A 17,449-nucleotide genomic window follows, 5' to 3' on the forward strand; every position below is an offset into this window, starting at 1 on the left:
AGAGGAAAAAAGGCCTCAAACAAACAAACAAACAAACAAAAACCTAAAACCCCAGAGCATCAGTGAGCTGTGGACAACATCAAGAAGCCTGATATATGTATCATTGTATTTTCCAAAGAGGAGACACACGTCCACACAGCAAATATTTTGTTTTTCCTGTGCCCTGTGCATGAATTGTCAATGTAGAGGTGATTCAGAGTTGTGGTCACAAAGAGCTGCCATCCCTCTCATCAAGAAGATTTCTTAGGTCCCAAATGTTTTTCAGGGCATTGACTTTCCAACTGGAGAAATGGGCTCAGAAGCTTCCTGAGAACCTTAGGCTTTCTCCATGGGTACCCATTCTCAGGCTGAGTCTTAGTGAGGTGGATCCCATCCCTAGAACTTTGTCCTGCTGAGCAGGACAGTAAAGTCCAGTCCTCCCCCATGGTTCCCGGGCATTAAGGCCTCTTGGCCATGGCAAGAACCTCTTGGCCATGGCAAGAAACCTTCAGGACAACTGCTCATGAGGTGTCTGAAACTATAGCCCAAACCTGGCTCTCCTTGTGACAATTCTATGGGGAAAAAAGGAATTCAGAACTACTACAAGGGTCTAATATATAATTATGCATAGATCTAGATCCATATGGACAACTACCATCCAGTTACAATGGGGGCCTATGATACTAAGTGATGAGCCCACTTCTATGATATTCTGGAAAAGATAAAACTCCTATAGGGGCAGAAAATGGATCAATGGTTGCCAGGAGCAAGGTAGGATGGGAGAGATGGGTTATAAAGAGGAAGCACAAGGAATTTTTGGAGGTTCTATAATCTTCTATAGAAACTGTTCCATAATCTTGACTGCAGTGATGGTTATATGACTATAGGCACTTATCAAAATTGATAGAACTACATACTAAAAATTGATAGAATTTTCTTGTTACACATTTGTCAAATTTCATAGAACTGTATACTAAAAAAGGTGAGTTTTATTAGATATAAATTATACCTTCCTTAATAAAATAGGAGACAAGTAAAAAAAAGTCTAAAAAACTGAGGCCTTAAAAACATAAATATATTTTATATTATATTTGGCTTTTATTAAGATTGATCCCAATTCATACTCTGGTAAGAAACTCCCCCCAGTGTGAAATCCTTTAGACTTAGTGCTTCTCAAAATTTAATACGTATATGAATCTCCAGAGAACTTATTAAAATGCAGATTCTAATTTAGGAGGGGTGAGGGCAGAGATTCTGCATTTCTCAGAAGCTTCTAGATGATGTCGATGCTGTTGGTCTAAGGAGCACACTTTAAGCAGCAAAGCCAAGGACTCTAGTCAGATTACTTGATATATACAGGCCAGGAGAACTATTCATTCAGGTTGAAAAACACCTTTGTGGCATGATACAGTGTCTTGGCCTGTGTGTGTTAAAGGACAAATCCCTTTGCAACAGTGTGTCACTTACTATCCTCAGAGCTGAAAGCTGACCAACTGGACCATTCTGGAGCCAGGCCTGGAATCGAATCCAGCTAATGGTTGCAAAGAAAACTTGTCAACAGAAATCCCAAAACCCCTGCCCTGAGGGTAGAAGCTTCAGGAGGCCCATGAAGCCACAGTGGCCTATGAAGCCACAAAGGCCCATCCATTTATCCATCCATCCATCCATCCAACCATGCAACCATCCAACCATCATATATGAATAGCAACCTCTCTTCAAATGTGCATGGAAATTACTTAGTCAGAAAGGAAGTCAATACTGATTTCTTGTGATTCTGCTGACTCTGAGTGGCACCACCCGACAGCTGCTGAGAGCCCAGTGTTGCCTGTGCCCCCAGCAGGGAGTTTCATCTGTGGAGTGGTCTCCCAGCAGGAGTAAGAAGTAGCTGTGACAGGAAACTGAGAGTTGGAGGATGATGGTAAATGGCTGGTTTTTATATTCAACAACTTCATGACACTTTCCCAGGGAACTGGCACTTCTTTTTGCATGCTTAAAAAAAACCCCACTATATAAATATCTTCACAGCTTCTTCGCCCACAGATGCCCTTAGGTATAAAACATCACGTAGCAGACTAACACATGCCAATACCTTCGGATACTTCACTTGGGGCTTTTCAAGAGGAACTAACCACATGTATATTGAGAGTCTTATTATAAGTTGTTAACATTTATTGAGCACTTACTATGTGCCACAAACCATCCTAAGTGCAATTCATACCTTCATGATCTCAACATGACATCACCTCACAACAACCCCACGAAGTAGGAACCACTATTGGCTCTTCTTTACAGATGAGAACTCTCAGGCACAAGGAGGCTGGGTAATTCGTCCAAGGATGCACACTAGTAATAATAAGCAGGGATATAAACTCTAGCAGTTGCTGTCTCCCTGCCCCATACCTTTCCCCTCCTGGCCACTATCCTAGGGTCTGCTCTATGCCTGGCGCTGCATGTATGAATGCTCACTAAGCCTTGGGGTCTCCCAGCTGGGAGAACTTGAAGAAACATGGCATTAGGATCACCACGTGTGTTACTCCCCAATTTCCTTAGCTTCGCTTTCTCACAGTAGGAGATGATTGCATGATACCCTTAAAACATCACACAGTAAGCCTGGAGAGGTACTGATAACTGAGCTGGAAGGTTTGTTCTTCCCTAGATCTTACCTTTCTTATGTAAAACTGGGGAAGGCTGTGGAGGGAGCAGATCTGGGAGGGAAATCAGGAGTTCAGTTTTGGAAATGCCTCATGTATATCCAAAAGGGAGATATCAAAGAGCAGGTTCAAATTCACATACTACTGAAAAATTAATGGATGACAAGATACGGTGAATGGGACTCTCTTAAGAGTAACATGGAAGAATAGTTGGGAGTAGAGATAGAACAAGGTTTACCATGAACTGATAATTGTTGAGCTGACTGATGAATCCATTGGGATTAATTATACTCTTCTGACTACTTTTGTATGTCTGCAACTTCCCAAAGTAAATTTTAAAAATTCAGAAGGAGGGGCGCCTGGGTGGCAGTCGGTTGAGCATTTGACTCTTGATTTTGGCTCAGGTCGTAACCTCGGGTGGTGAGATTGAGCCCCACATTGGGCTCTCAGCATGGAGTCTATTTGGGATTCTCTCTCCCTCTCCCTCTGCCCTTCTCCCCCCACCCTGCTCTGATTCCCTCTCAAATAAATAAATAAATCTAAAAAAAAAAAAAACTCAGAAGGACACAGCATCACTTACATAGAATATCATACAAAATATAAAACCTAGGTCTAATCATAAAGGAATACGAGACAAACCCAAATTGAGGGACAGCCTACAAAATAACCCATCCGTACTCTTCAAAAATGTCAATGTTATGAAAGATAACAAAACACTAAGGAACTGGCACCAAAGACACATAACAACTATATGAAATGTGTGAAACTGGTCTGTATCCTGGATCAGGAAAAAAATTGCTATAAAGGACATTATTTGGTCAATCAGTGAAATTTGAATGTTGATTAGTATATTATGTAATATATATCGGTGTGAAATATCTTAAATTTAATCATTTACTGAGCTTATATATGAGAATGTCAATATTCTTCGGAGTTTCACACTTAAATATTTAGGTGTGAAAAGTCATGATGAATAAAACTTAATCTCAAATGATACAGTAATAATAACAATTATAATAATATATAAATACATGTCTACATTATATAGATAGATAGGAAGAGATTATGCAAATGTGGCAGAATGTTAACAACCAGTGAATCTAGGTGAAGCATATGTCATATTTCTTGTGCTGTTCTTTCAACTTTTCTATAGGCTTAATCTTTTTCAAAATCAATTTTTAAAAAATTAACATGATTAACCCGATGCAGTTAGTATCCCTAAAATACATCCCTTGCATTCCCTTCCTTATATTCTTTTGAATAAAAAGCTATCTTCTTTATTCCTTAATGATAGGTACAAAACACTTGACTTTTCCTTAAGAAGGTCTCTTGTATGTATTAGTTTTCTCTGCATTACGTCAGTCACTCATTACAGCAGGCCCTGCAGGTACTCTCCACTGGTGGAGAACCTTGGCTGAAGAATGTCTTGCTCAGTCACAGTCCCTTCCCAGGATAGCCCACATCCAATGCCTGTTGACTGGGGGCTATAAAGTCCTGGCCCTCTTGACCCAACTCAGGATGGTTCTACAGGGCCATCCCTGCTTCAGAGCTCTCTGTAGGGTCCACTGAGGCCTCAAATGAGACCATGTCACAGCCTATTGTGGCCCTGTGCCCAGTCCACTTCCTTCCCCTCCTTGCTACATGTGGTGGCCTCATGAACACTCCCTCACAAACCTCCTGCATAGTAATCCCCACCTCTCAGTCTACCTTCCCAGGGACCCAACTGTGGCAATAATATGACCATTTTGCAGATGAGGAAACAGAACCTTTGAAGATCACTTGCCTAAGGTCAGAAAACCATTTATTGGTAAAGCCATGACGGACTCCAAATCTGTTGGCCTCCAGCTTCCCCTCCCTTCGATTTACCTTTCCAAATCCTACTTCTCGATTAAGGACAGGGCCAAGTTCCCACTTCTCTCAGAGACCTCCCTGACTTCCCCTTTCTGACCTCGAAGCTCTCACCATCTGCTCCATTTGGCGCATGGGCATGGTCCCACTTGGAGGCTTTTCTGAATCCTTACCTCATATTACAAAATCATTGTGTTGTCCATTTAGCTTTCCACTTTGAAGTCTGGTGCTTTCTCTGCATTGTAAGTTCCTGGGGATAAAGGTCATTCATTGCTCTTCATGTCCCAACAGTTGCTGTGCACACGCAGAGCACACAGCACATTACTGTGCAAGAATGGCAAGATCCCCTCTCTTCTGGCTGTGTTCTAAGTCTTAGAACAGGAAGCACAGCATCCTCAAAAGATACTTAGCCCTGTGGCTGCAATTTCCTTTTTGCCTTTTCTGGAATGGTACAGGCTTTGCGACGTGGGATATGAGGGGATGGCAGGTTATTCTGCCAAAGAAACAATACCAACCGTGGGGAGAGAACCCAAGCTGCACTGATCCACATTAGAACGTGAGCCAGAAAACACCTGGTCAAATTCAAATTCAGCCAAGCAACAAGGAAGGAAAAAAAAAAATACTAGGACTGAAATCACTAGAACATATCTTTGTCATTTATTTTGCCAAAACGACTTTCATTTTAATTAGTTAAAGCATTTCATAATATGCTAGCAAATGGAATGTTGTGTACTCTGCAAAAGTGATGAAGTCTTAGATCAAAAATCTGACAATTCCACGTTATTAAATTTTAAGGGAGAAATAGTTGAGTAGCTTTTCTTTGAAGATTATCAGCTGGGAGATTAACAAAGGCTTTTCCATAATCTCCTCCTAGGAAGGAGAAGGGGAAGGAGGCAGAGGCAAGAAAGTTTAGTCCAAACTCCCTCTCACTTCCAGTTCCTGGGCTTCACTTGTTTCCATGGTAACTCTGTTACTAGGTGGCCACTCAGACAGAAGCAGGACTTGAAACAATAGGCATCTAAACACATTACCAGCTTTACGCTTGGAAATAATTTTCAGCATTTTTTTCTCCTTTGCCGTCAAACATTAACCTGTATGATGATGTGTGGTGTTGCAAGAACAATATAAATGCATATTGACTGAAAAATAATGTTTGCCAAACTTCCCTAACTGTGCATGAACACCACCAATACAGGAAGTCGATTTTAGAAAAAAGTTTCTGAGTTGGAACATCTGTAGGAGGGGTCTCCAAACTGTAGAGCCCACAGGCCAAATCTGTGGCCTGCCACTTGTTTTGTACATCTCGTGAGCTAAGAATTGTTTTTACATTTTTAAGTGGTTGAAAAAAATCAAAATAATATTTTGTGATACCTGAAAATTATACAAAATTCAAATTTCAGTCTGAAATAATGTTTTATTGAAGCACAGCCATGCTTACTCATTTATATATTGTCTAAGGCTGCTTTTTTAAAGATTTTATTGATTTATTTGAGAGAGAGAGAGAGACAGAGTGTGCACGTACAAGCCGGGGGAGCGGTAGAGGAGAGGGAGAAGCAGACTCTTCACTGAGGAGGGAGCCAGACTGGGGCTCGATCCCAGGACCCTGAGATCATGACCTGAGCCGAAGGCAGACACTTAACAACTGAGCCACGCAGGCGCCCCGAAGGCTGCTTTTGTGTTACAACAGCAGAGTTGAGAAATTGTGACCGAAACTGTATGGCCCACAGAGCCTATCTACTATCTAGCTCCCCACAGAGAGAATTTGCCAACCGCTGATCTAGAGACATGAATTGTACAGGAGAATTTAGACTAGGAGGCTGGGTACTTCTTCTTCGCCAAGAAGTCTGTATCAGGTGCTGTCTTTATTCTTTCAGGCTGCTATAAAATACCATAGACTGGGTAGCTTATCAACAACAGAAGTGTATTGCTCGAAGTTCTGCAGGCTGGGAAGTCCAAGATCAAAGCACCTGCATGCTCGCCTTCTGGTGAGGGCCCCCTCTTCCTTGTTCAAAGCCAGCACCTTCTCCCTGTGTCTCCACATGGCAGAAAGGGCTAAGGAGCTCTCTGGAACCTCTGCTATAAGGCACTAACCCCATTCATGAGGCCTAATGATTTAAGCACTTCCCAAAGACCCCACCTACTAATACCATCTCCTCTGAAGGTTAGAATCTCAACATATGAATTTGGGGGATGTGTGGGTACACATTCAGACCACAGCAGGAGTTTTCGATCCAGATGCAGGCCTTTCCCACTGAGTTTTTACACATTCCACTCACCTTTGCTTCTAGAAAAGCACAGCTGTTATTTTTGTGAAGACCAAGAGGAATAGCGTTACATGATCCGATCACATTCTTTGTCAATAAGGCTCACACTCCACTCTCCTAGGGCTCAGGCAACATGCTACTTACTCCCTCAGGTGTTTCATCTTGCTCCTGGCCACTGCGCTGGTGAACACTGTTGGTCCCGGGGACATGTCTGGAGCTGTGCTGGTGACGGTCCTTGTGTCTGAAACATCAATGCACAGCACTTACGGACTTCATCAGCACTCCAGCAACTTGGAGGCAACATTCAAGGGCAATCAGAAAACAGAAGTTAATCCACCTTCGCCACTACGTAATGCTACATTAATTAGAGATGAATTCAATTATGACATGCACATTAAGGAGATTGATTCCTAATGACAAGATTATTTATAGTTTTAATACGCACAAGGAATTCCAGGACCAAGCCTCTCACCAAAAGGATTCCTTAAACAGAACACCATTATTTAAAAGATGGGCTTTAGACTAGCAAACTCTCCAGGAAATGCATCAATGACAAAGCCAACACTCCAGAGGAGCCCTTAGCAGTTGCTTTCAGCAGGTGTGGTATTTGCTCCGATGACTGAGACAGTTTTTCTAATAAGATTAGTTTTCCCTTTATCTTAATCCCGCACCTGAGCATTGCGTTTTTGCAATGGAAAGCAAGATGCTGACGGTTGGTGTGTGGGGGGGTGTCACCTGCAGCCGTGAACTTCAGCAGAACAGAGCAGAAGGCCAAAACTGGGTTCAGGAGGTAAAGTGTTGTTAATGAGAGCTGCAGTGTTATGAAATCTGCTGAGAAAGCTACAGTTTCTACTGATAAACCCTGGAGGCTCCTACAAGGCATGTTGGAATTGAAGGGAAGGAAATAGTCCATCAATTGAAACCACACTACTTCCCATTAGGAAGCTAACGAGGGCCCCTGAGCGAGGGCTGGGGTCGTGCAGAGTTGGATTTGCATACCGTCCTTCCCGGAGCTGGAGCAGAATCTTCCTTGTGCATTCCTTACATCCCCCACAAGGTGCCTCACACTCCATCAGGAAAAAACATTGAATGCCCTAATATTCATTTATAAATTATATCCACGTAGTAGTTGCTATATCCCAGAAGGCCCCATGTTGGGACATTCCCACGCTTCCCACCCCATCTCTTGTAACACGTGACTGTCTGATTTAGGGACCAAATGAGGGAGTGAGAGCCAGTTCTCATATTACATATTAGCAAAGCTTTCTTCTTATATTTTTAAGTTTAAAAAATTAAATGCAAATTCTAGTATTCCTCAACTACACCCTTCTTTTGTACACCCCCTGGGAGGGCATGCATCTCACTTTGAACTGCTTGCTCTCATGGCTATCGTTGAGATGAATACTCTCCTGCTTAACTCTTGGTCAGAATCTCCGATCTTTTCGCAGCCTCCATCCCTAGATGCAGAATTACTGGCTCGACAGGTATGAACTCTATAAAGCTCCTGCTCTTTCTGGTACTTCACCAGTTATGGCCAGTGACTGATTGCTCCCCTTTGGCTCCCTCCTGGCGATCACCCCTTCCACACCCCGAGGGAAGACCCGCCTCAGCCTCCCCTGGCGTCAGACAGAAGCTTTATTTCAGCTTTCCCCTCCCACCAGCTCTGGCCAGGACAGCTGCTTCTCCCCAAGGAAGGCTTTTGTGAGAAGGAGAGATGGCATAGGGGGTTCGTTTCATGTGCTCATTGGTTGCTTTTTATAATCATCTTCCCTAGATCCTGAAAAGTTACTAAAACCATCACCACACTACACCAAGTAAAACGCAAGCTCAAAAACCAGTCCTGCCAAGACAGAAAAGAAGGTGCTGCTTTCCCTTCTCTTCCAGAGAGCTGGCAAATCCTGAAGACTTGTGCAAATAAAGGTCAAAGAAATTTCCAGAAGAGCTGCAGTTTATTTTATTGTGGCCACGATTCCCCTCAGTAGGGCTCTCAGTATTGCTGGGAAAGATGCTAAGCCTTGAGCCGGAGCAGAGAATAGGCCAAATACCATTTCAAGTACCAGCGCTGACAAAGCTCGATGCTCAAGAGCAATTCCTTTTTTCATTTTTCTTATTGGCCAGGCTTTTTCCTCTCCATCCCACCTTTCACCAGGAATAGCAGTTGCTTTATGTCAAAGAGAAGGACAACACATTTAGCAATCATAATAAAAACGACTGGGCTAGAATCATAGACTTCAGCTTCTTAGATGAATCCCAGAGTCACTGAATCCGAGTGTGTTTTAGAACTCTGCTTCTCAAACTTCAATGTGATATGAATCACCTAGAGATCTTATTAAAAATGTAGATTCTGTCTTAGTAGGCGCGGGTAGGGTCTGGAATTCTGCATTTCCAACAAGCTTAGACAGGCCAGCTACATAATTTGTGGGGCCCACAGCTGAATGACAGTGCAAGGCCCCCTGTTCAAAAAGCAAGAGAAAAGCTGATTACTTTCTTCTGCTTCTGATTACTTGTGGACTGTCACGGTGTTTTTTTATGGGGCATTTAGTGCTCTCCCTCAGGAACTGGAATAGATACTCTCAAGGAGGGTGAAGACCCTTGCAGGGGCTCAAGGACCCCGCCTGCCCCTGATCCTCCCCTATCTGTGCACAGGCCCCCATAGGGAATGGAGGGAGTTAGGGAGTGGGTGGTGGAGAAATCTTCCCGGGGGGTGGCTGGAGGCAGCATGCAAGTGAGGCTTCAAGCCCCCAGCATAGGTTCCATTGTCCCATCAGACTTCACTCATAAACATAAATTCAAAGATAAAATTGTTAGGGATTTTACTAAACCCCAAGTGCAAGGCCCCCTCCTGAGCCTGGGACACCATGCAGCTGCACTGGTTGCAGGCCCATGAAGCTCTGGTTCTAGAGCTCTGCTTTCTCAGACTTAAAAAATAGATGAATCCTTAAGCCTTGTGTTGATTTCCTTTTTTTTTTTTTTAAAGATTTTATTTATTTATTTGACAGAGAGAGACACAGTGAGAGAGGAGCACAGGCAAGGGGAGTGGAGGGGGGAGAGGCAGGCCTCCCGCCGAGCAGGGAGCCCGATGCGGGGCTCGATCCCAGGACCCTGGGATCATGACCTGAGCCGAAGGCAGACGCTTAACCATCTGAGCCACCCAGGCGCCCCCCTTGTGTTGATTTTCTAAAGTTAATCTTCTCTTTATTAATTTCAACAGAAGGTTCATGGCCTTGGAAGTAGTACGTATGTGTAAGACACATAATGTTAGGTGCATGTATGAATTCACAAATTTCCTGCGAGAACTGTATACCCTCTTCCCAAGGAGCTTCCCGCCACAGGTTGGAAGTGCACCCTCCCATGAGTAAGTCTGCCCCTCGCTGTCTATCTTTGGCTATCCCTCACTTTTGCTTCACCTCCATCTTTTTTCTAAAGAATCGTGGATCTGACAGGAAGCATCGGTTTCTAAGAAGAACGTCCAGCAACCAGTCATCAAATGAAGCTTCTACCTAGGATAATTTTTAAAAAGTGGATATGGGCACACGTAAGGAGTGGCCAAGGAAGATGTTTAAAAAAACAAAAACATTATAAAAAAACAAAAACAAAAACAAAAAAACAAAACAAAACAACTCTGACCAGTCTATTCCGCCAGTGGTGAGTTCTGAAGATACTTGACTCGGGTGTGCCTCTGGGAAAAGCCCTGTCGTAGGTGTTAAGTGGCTCTGACTTCAGCCTCAAGCCAGAGAAGAGCAGGGGATCAAATGGCAGCCATGTCCTGCTTCCTTCTACCTACTCACTGTGTGGGTTGTGTGTTCCTTAGAAGGAGACTGTGACCCCATTAGAATAAAGGGAGAGTGACTATGGTCACACCATGGAGAATTCCACTGTGCTCATGGCTCAAACCACGGGTCAGCCTCAAAATGGAAGGTCCAGACATTTTGAAAAGAAGGTGGTGACAGGAAATGTAACCTGGAACAATTTCAGCTCTCGCTTCCTTCTTCCATCCCCATCATGCCCTTCCCTGGAACAGGTAGGACCTGTGATTCCTAGGGAAACACAACAGCAAACCAATGCCACTTAGTGGTTCTGGTGAGTTTCCTTTTAAACCAACCACACTCTTCCCTTGTGTCATTGAGCCTGGGGTCTGTCTCCCTCAAATTCTCCTCTCTCTCCTCTAGGCCCTGTCACGGTCGGCTCTCTGCCATCCTCCTTTCCTGGGTCCCATCTTTCCACGGCTCACCCCCGCTTTCCATCCTTGGCTCCTGTACCAGGTACAGGACTTGTATTTCGGTACTTAGATTTAGGGTCTTTTAAAAACTTTACTTCTATCCAAATTCATCCCAAATCAGCATTAACAACAACAACAACATAATAATGGCTAACCCTTTTTTAGTAGACAAGTGCCAGGCCCTGTGCTGAGCAGCTGACCTGTAAATCATGTCATGTGAGGGTTCTGGGAAGTAGGTACATTTTTCAATGAATGAGCTTTGAGACAGTAAGTAACTTACCCAAGTTCATTACAACTGACACATGACATAGGCGGAACTCGAAACCAGGCCTTGTTTTATTCCACAGTCCTAGATGTTGGCAACCCTACTGGAACCTTCCCAGAGTGCATATCCACTCTATGGCAGCCACTGGGCCAGATGTCAGCTGAGGCACTGCCCACCATGGTTTGCTTTCTAATACTCATAGTCACAGAGATGAATCTGTTACTCCACTCCCCTATACTTTTCTTTTCTTTTCTTTTCTTTTTGATTATTTATTTATTTGACAGAGAGAGAGAGAGAGGGAGGGAGAGCACACAAGCAGGCAGAGTAGCAGGCAGAGGCAGAGGGAGAAGCAGGCTTCCCGCGGAGCAGGGAGCCCGATGTGGGGCTTGATCCCAGGACCCCGGGATCATGACCTGAGCCGAAGGCAGATGCTTAACCAACTGAGCCACCCGGGCGCCCCTCCCCTGTACTTTTCTAACCAGTTAGTAAGCTCCCTGACTACGCAGATTATGTCCTGTTCATCTTTTTTTTTTAACTTCTTAATCCATTTTCAAGTGTACAATTCAATGGCAATAAGTACATTCGCCATATGCAACTATCACCACTATTTATTTCCAAAACTTTTGCATCGCCCCAAACAGAAACTCTACAGTCAGGAAATAATTCCCCATGCACCTCTCCCCAAATCCCTACTAACCTCTAATCACTTCCTGCGTCTGTGAATTTTACTGTTCTAGGTACCTTATGTAAATGAACTCATACAATTTGTGTCCTTCTGGATCTGGCTTATTTCACTCAGCATACTATTTTCAAGGTTCATCAATGTATGGCATTAGCAGGACTTCCTTTCTACGGACGAATAATATTCTTTGTATACATCACGTTTTGTTTATCCATTCATCTGTTGATGGACACTTCAGTGGTTTCCACTTTTTGAGTATTATGAGTAATGCTACAGTAAACATTGGCATACAAGTATCTGAGTACCCACTTTCTATGCTTTTGAGTACATATCTAGGAGTAGAATTGCTGGGTCATATGGTAATTCTATATTTAGCTGATTAAGGAGCCATTAAACTGTTTTCCATAGCAGCTACACTGTTTCACCTTCCCATTATTGTGTGAGTTCTCCACATCTTCGCCAACACTGTTGTTTTCTGGTTTTTAAATTATAGCCATCCTAGTGGATGTGAGGTGGCATCTCATTGTGGTTTTGATTTGCATTTCCCTAATGACTTTTCATGTGGTTATTGACCATTTACATATCTTCTTTGAAAAAATGTCTATTCAAGTCCTTTGTCTATTTTTAAATTGTTTGTATTTTTGTTGTTGAGCTGTAGTTCTTTATGTATTACAGATATTAAACTTTTATTTAATATATAATCTGTAAATATTTTTTACCTTGTTCATCTTTGTACCTCCAAAGTTCATCTCAGCATAAGGCATGTATCATATTAAATTTATACCTAAGTATTTTATTCTTTCTTGGCGGGGGAAGGGTCACTTTTCACATTTTATTGGCCACAGGGGAGGGGGCCACAGGTGAGAGGACCATATCACCAGAGGTGCTCACCATTTCTTCAGCTACTCCAAGCTTGGTTCCTAGGGATCCTGAGGGTGGGTGGGTGCGTTGGACATGTTCCCATCATCTGGGGGGGCAGGGGGAGGAATGGATAGTTGTAGGGTGTGGCCCGGTTGATCATGGTAGCATATTTGGTGAAAGGGCTGAGGGTTGGCAGAATTATAGTGAGGACCCCAATGGTGAAGGATGCGACCAGCACCAGCTCCTTGGCCCAGGCATCCTTGAGGAAGGAACGAGTCTCCTGGCCATCTTGGTCACAGCAGTGGCCTATACCTAAGTATTTTATTCCTGATGCTATTGTAGATGGAATTGTTTTCTTAATTTCGTTTTTGAAATGTTCACTGCTATGTATAAAAATACAACTGTATTTTAGTGTATTGATCTTGTATCCTGCAATCTTGCTTAACTTATTAGTGCTAATAGTTTTTAGTGAATTTCTTAGGGTTTTCTACGTACAAGAGCATGTTATCTGCAAATAGAGATAGTTTTACTTCTTCTTTTCCAATCTGGATGCCTTTCATTTCTTGCCCTTGCCTAATTTCCTCGGCTAGAACCTCTAGCACAGTGCTAAATGAAAGTGGTGAATGAAGTCTTTGTCATGTTCCTGTTCTTAGGAGGAAAACATTCTTTCTTACACCATTAAGTATGAATTAGCTATAGGTGTGTTCATAGAAGCCCTTTATCAGGTGTAGGAAGTTCCTTTCCATTCTTAGTTTGTTGAGTGTTCTTTATCAAGAAAGGTTGTTGGATTTTGTCAAATGCTTTTTCTGCATCTATTGAGATGATCACATCGTTTTTGCCCTTTATTCATATGTTTTATTTCATTAATTGATTTTCTGATGTTAGATGACCCTTGCATTCTTTGGATAAATCCCACTTGGTCATCAAGTATAATCCTTTTTTTTTTAATGTTGCTGGAATTATTTTAGTAGTATTTTGTTGATGATTTTTGCACATATATTCACGATGGATATTGGCTCATAGTTTTATTTGTTTGTTCTTGTGATGTCTTAGTCTGGTTTTGATATAAAAGAATGGCCTCATAGAATAAGTTGGGAAGTGTTGTCTCATATTCCATTTTTTGGAAGAGCTTGTGAAGAACTGGTATTAATTCTTCTTTGAATATTTGGCAGAATTTACCAGTGAAGCCTTCTAGGCCTGAGCTTTTCTCTATTGGAAGTTTTTAGTTTACTAATTTAATCTACATGTTATAGGCGCATTCAGATTTTTCGTTCTTGACTCAGTTTTGGTAATTTGTGTCTTTCTACAAATTTGTCCATTTCCTCTAAGTTATCTAATTTGCTGGCATACTATTGTTCACAGTATGCCCTTATAATCTGTTTCATTTCCTTAAGGGTAGTAGTAATGTCTCCCCTTTCATTCCTGATTCATGAATTTGAGTCTTTTTTCTTATTTTCTTGGACATTATGGCTAAAGATTTATTAATTCTGTTGATCTTTTTAAGGATTTTTGGTCTTGTTGGTGTCCTCTATTGATTCTTTATTTCATTTATTTCCACTCTAGTCTTTATTATTTCCTCTCTTCTGCTTGCTTTGGGTTTAATTTGCTCATCTTCTTCTAGTTTCTTAAGGGAGGTATTATATTTTAGATGCTTGAAGGTAGGAATTAAAGTCAATGGTAATTTAAATAGTAGCCATGGTCCTTAACCCAGAAAGAGCTTGCAGTCTACTAGGGAAGACAGGGTATCCGTCTAGATGATCACCAGGAGTGCTACTTGGTATGTTGACATAAGACACCATGCTGCAAAGAGGGGTACTGAGAGTCTTCGGGAAAAGCACTAGCCTTCAAGTTAGAGGACCAGAGTTATTGTTCTAGTTCTACTCTCACTGGCTACATAGCCCTCAGGTCACCTCCCAGAGCCTCAGTTTGCTCATATTATATTTAAGCAGTTTCATCGGCCTTCTCTCAATTGGAACCTTCTATGACCTGGTATAAGACATCTCCCTGGACCTCCAGGGGGGTGGAATTTCCTTGGGAAGGCAACACTAATACTAATAACAACAACAACGATAAGCAACCAGAAGGACCAAATATTAAGAGGCAAATGGCTGGCACCAACAATCAATGGGGCAGGCACTCTGAAACATCAGAAAAAGTCATCCTGAAGTCTTTCCCCACCTGCACAACACAGGACGAGGAGGATTAGAACACTTGACACTATCCCCTGGGGATGTTTTGACAGTGAGATGAACACAAGACGATATGAAGAGACAGTCGGCAACTAGGAGCTGTGTTTCATAAGGGTGCAGAGCACAACTCATCAGAGTAATATTGTCGGGCTTCCTGCTACTTCTATGGTCTCTTACCAGCCAAGCTATTTTCCCCGAAGGAGTGACAGCTTGATGATTCTGACATTTCACCAGCAGAGAGAGTTTCTTCTCTCATTTCCTCCAAAATTTCCCTTTACACATTTGCTCTACTCATTTACTACCCCCAGCTCAGTGCCTGGATGGATGACCTTGATGATAAAACAGAAACCTGCGTTCATCCTCCCTGCAAAACCTCCTGCCATGTGGGTGATAAAGAGCTGATGCAGGGACTGCAGGGCTGGATATTTTGGCAAACAAGATCCCATGTAAGCACCTGGGACATTGCTTACTCAGGAATCCTTGCAGACACTGCCCTTCGTGCACAGTACGTGCAGGATGTTTCTCTGCTAATCTTTTACCCTCCCATTTCTTGCAAGTGCCTCAGGAACACTCCAGAAATACAGTTGCCCCTCTTGGCCCAAATTATTGCAAAGGCACGTCCTCATGGCCCACATTGTTCCCCCTACTCTTTAGAGTGGCACATGATGGAAGATTTGTCTATGGGCTGACAAACTTTTTCTGTAAAGAGCCAAGTAGCGTTAGACTTGCAGGCAAACAATCTCTGTTGCAACCACTCAACTCTGCCGTTGTAGCATGAAAACAGCCATAGACAAGAGGTAAATAAATGAGCATGGCTGTGTTCCAGTAAAATCTTATTTACAAAAACAGGTATTGAGCCAGATTTGGCCTGTGGGCTGTAGTTTATCAACTCCTGGCCTAGACGATGGAGAAGCTTCACAATTCTGAGCTGGAAGTGACTATAGACCTCTTCACGCCAACTTGTCTCATCTTATAGATCGGGAAACTGAGGCCAAGAGAGGCTGTGTGGCTTGCTCCAGGTCACAGAGCTATAAGGAAAGAGGCAGAATCAGGACTAGAACTGTGGCTTCCTGACTGCCAAATGTGTGATCTTTCTAATCCTTCACAGAAATGACACATCCAGATAAGGATTTTCATGAGCTGATTTTGAAAAATCAGGAAATTTTCAGACAAAACCCCTCCTCCAAAGGTTGAAATTTGGGGAGAACATGACACCTGTCATCTCATCTCTCTGCCTCTCCAGACGATGGCTCAGGGCTTATTATGGAGGACCATGAACCAGTAGGGCGTGTGAGAGCTGTGCCACTCTGCTGAGAGGCTTATCTGACCCTCATCTTTGTTTCCTTGAGCTTCTCTCGTGATGATAGTGGACCTCAGGATGTCAGTAAAATTGCCTCAGAATCTGCAAAGCAGGCTGCTCTCTGTCTTCACTGTTACCTCAACACCCCACGGATAGTGACACACCACCCCAATTTCCCTTCAAGGAAGGAGCTGTTCCCCAGCTGCCTGGAGCGCTGCAGATGGCCGGCCAGCCAGCCTCCAGCTGCGGCCCTTCCAGGATCTGCCTCCGCCATAGAAAGCTGCCTTGCCCAAGATCACGCCGTTCCCATGTGGCCCACATTTAATGACTGACCATGGTAGAGGTAGAAATCCTGGCCATTTTGGCCCATGCAGACAATTCTGGTAAGTCCAGAACTCCCATGGATTTGGGCCAGGATTGTAAGGATTGCATCACTGCACCGTCCCCCCTCTGCCTCACCTCTCCTGTCCGCAGGGCTCTCCTGAGGGCACTCCCAAGCAAGCATCCTGCCCACTCGACTTCGTGTCAGAGGCTGCTTCCTGAAGAACCCTAGCCATGACACAGGGGAGAAACAGGGGCATGGAGGTGGTTGTCTTGGCAACATGAACAAGTTGAGCATTAAACAAGAGCAATAGTAAAGATACCGATGTAGCCCTTTACCCCTCCCCTTGAGCAATTCTTTCGGAATACTGTCCGCAGCCGCCACCTAGGAGAGCTGTTGCCGTCAGCGGCAGCTGTGCCCAAGCCCAAGCCCCTGAGGAGGCTGGTGAAGGAGGGAGTCCGGAGGAAAGAAGAAGGTCCGGGAGAGAACAGCCTCCAGAAGCTTCCAGTGGGAAGGGAGCCAGGGCACATTCAAGTGAGCACTTAGAGTCCCGACTCTGTGATGTTTGCTAAGTTACAAAACTGACTCAGCTTCCTCGCCTGGGCAAGAAGCTTGTGCACAAGGCTCCAGTAAAGCTCAAACCAGTGATACACAGAAAGGCGTTCTGCTGTTCGCAGAGGCCCAGGACGAATTTACGCCACCTCCCTCGGCCCCACGGCAACCACCACAGTGCTTTGCACAAGGGCAACTCCCCAAGAGCGCCCCACTGTCTCCACCAACGTTAAATTAGTTGGAAAAAAGTGGGTCAGCTTGGGAAAGAAAACTCGCTACTCATAGGGGAGATAATAAATACCAGAAGATGGGAAATA

The 17,449-nt window shown here is 43.6% G+C and overlaps 1 protein-coding gene across 4 annotated transcripts in view; it reads right to left on the reverse strand.

The window, feature by feature from the left end:
• Nucleotides 1-17,449, reverse strand: part of NEK11 (NIMA related kinase 11) — a 240,926-nt gene that overhangs the window by 38,326 nt on the left and 185,151 nt on the right. For 3 of the 4 annotated variants that reach the window (XM_064587979.1, XM_045903791.3, XM_064587970.1), the window contains exon 15: nt 6,887-6,983. In XM_064587979.1, the coding sequence (XP_064444049.1) occupies nt 6,887-6,983 (97 nt within the window). Of the gene's footprint in view, nt 1-6,886; nt 6,984-8,448; nt 10,780-17,449 lie in introns of those variants that run through there. The other variant, XM_064587983.1, reaches the window with a different exon arrangement.

This window comes from Mirounga angustirostris, unplaced genomic scaffold, assembly GCF_029215605.1.
Source record: "Mirounga angustirostris isolate CCGP_5_RB_7025 unplaced genomic scaffold, mMirAng1.0.hap1 SCAF_1, whole genome shotgun sequence".
Lineage (NCBI taxonomy): Eukaryota > Metazoa > Chordata > Mammalia > Carnivora > Phocidae > Mirounga > Mirounga angustirostris.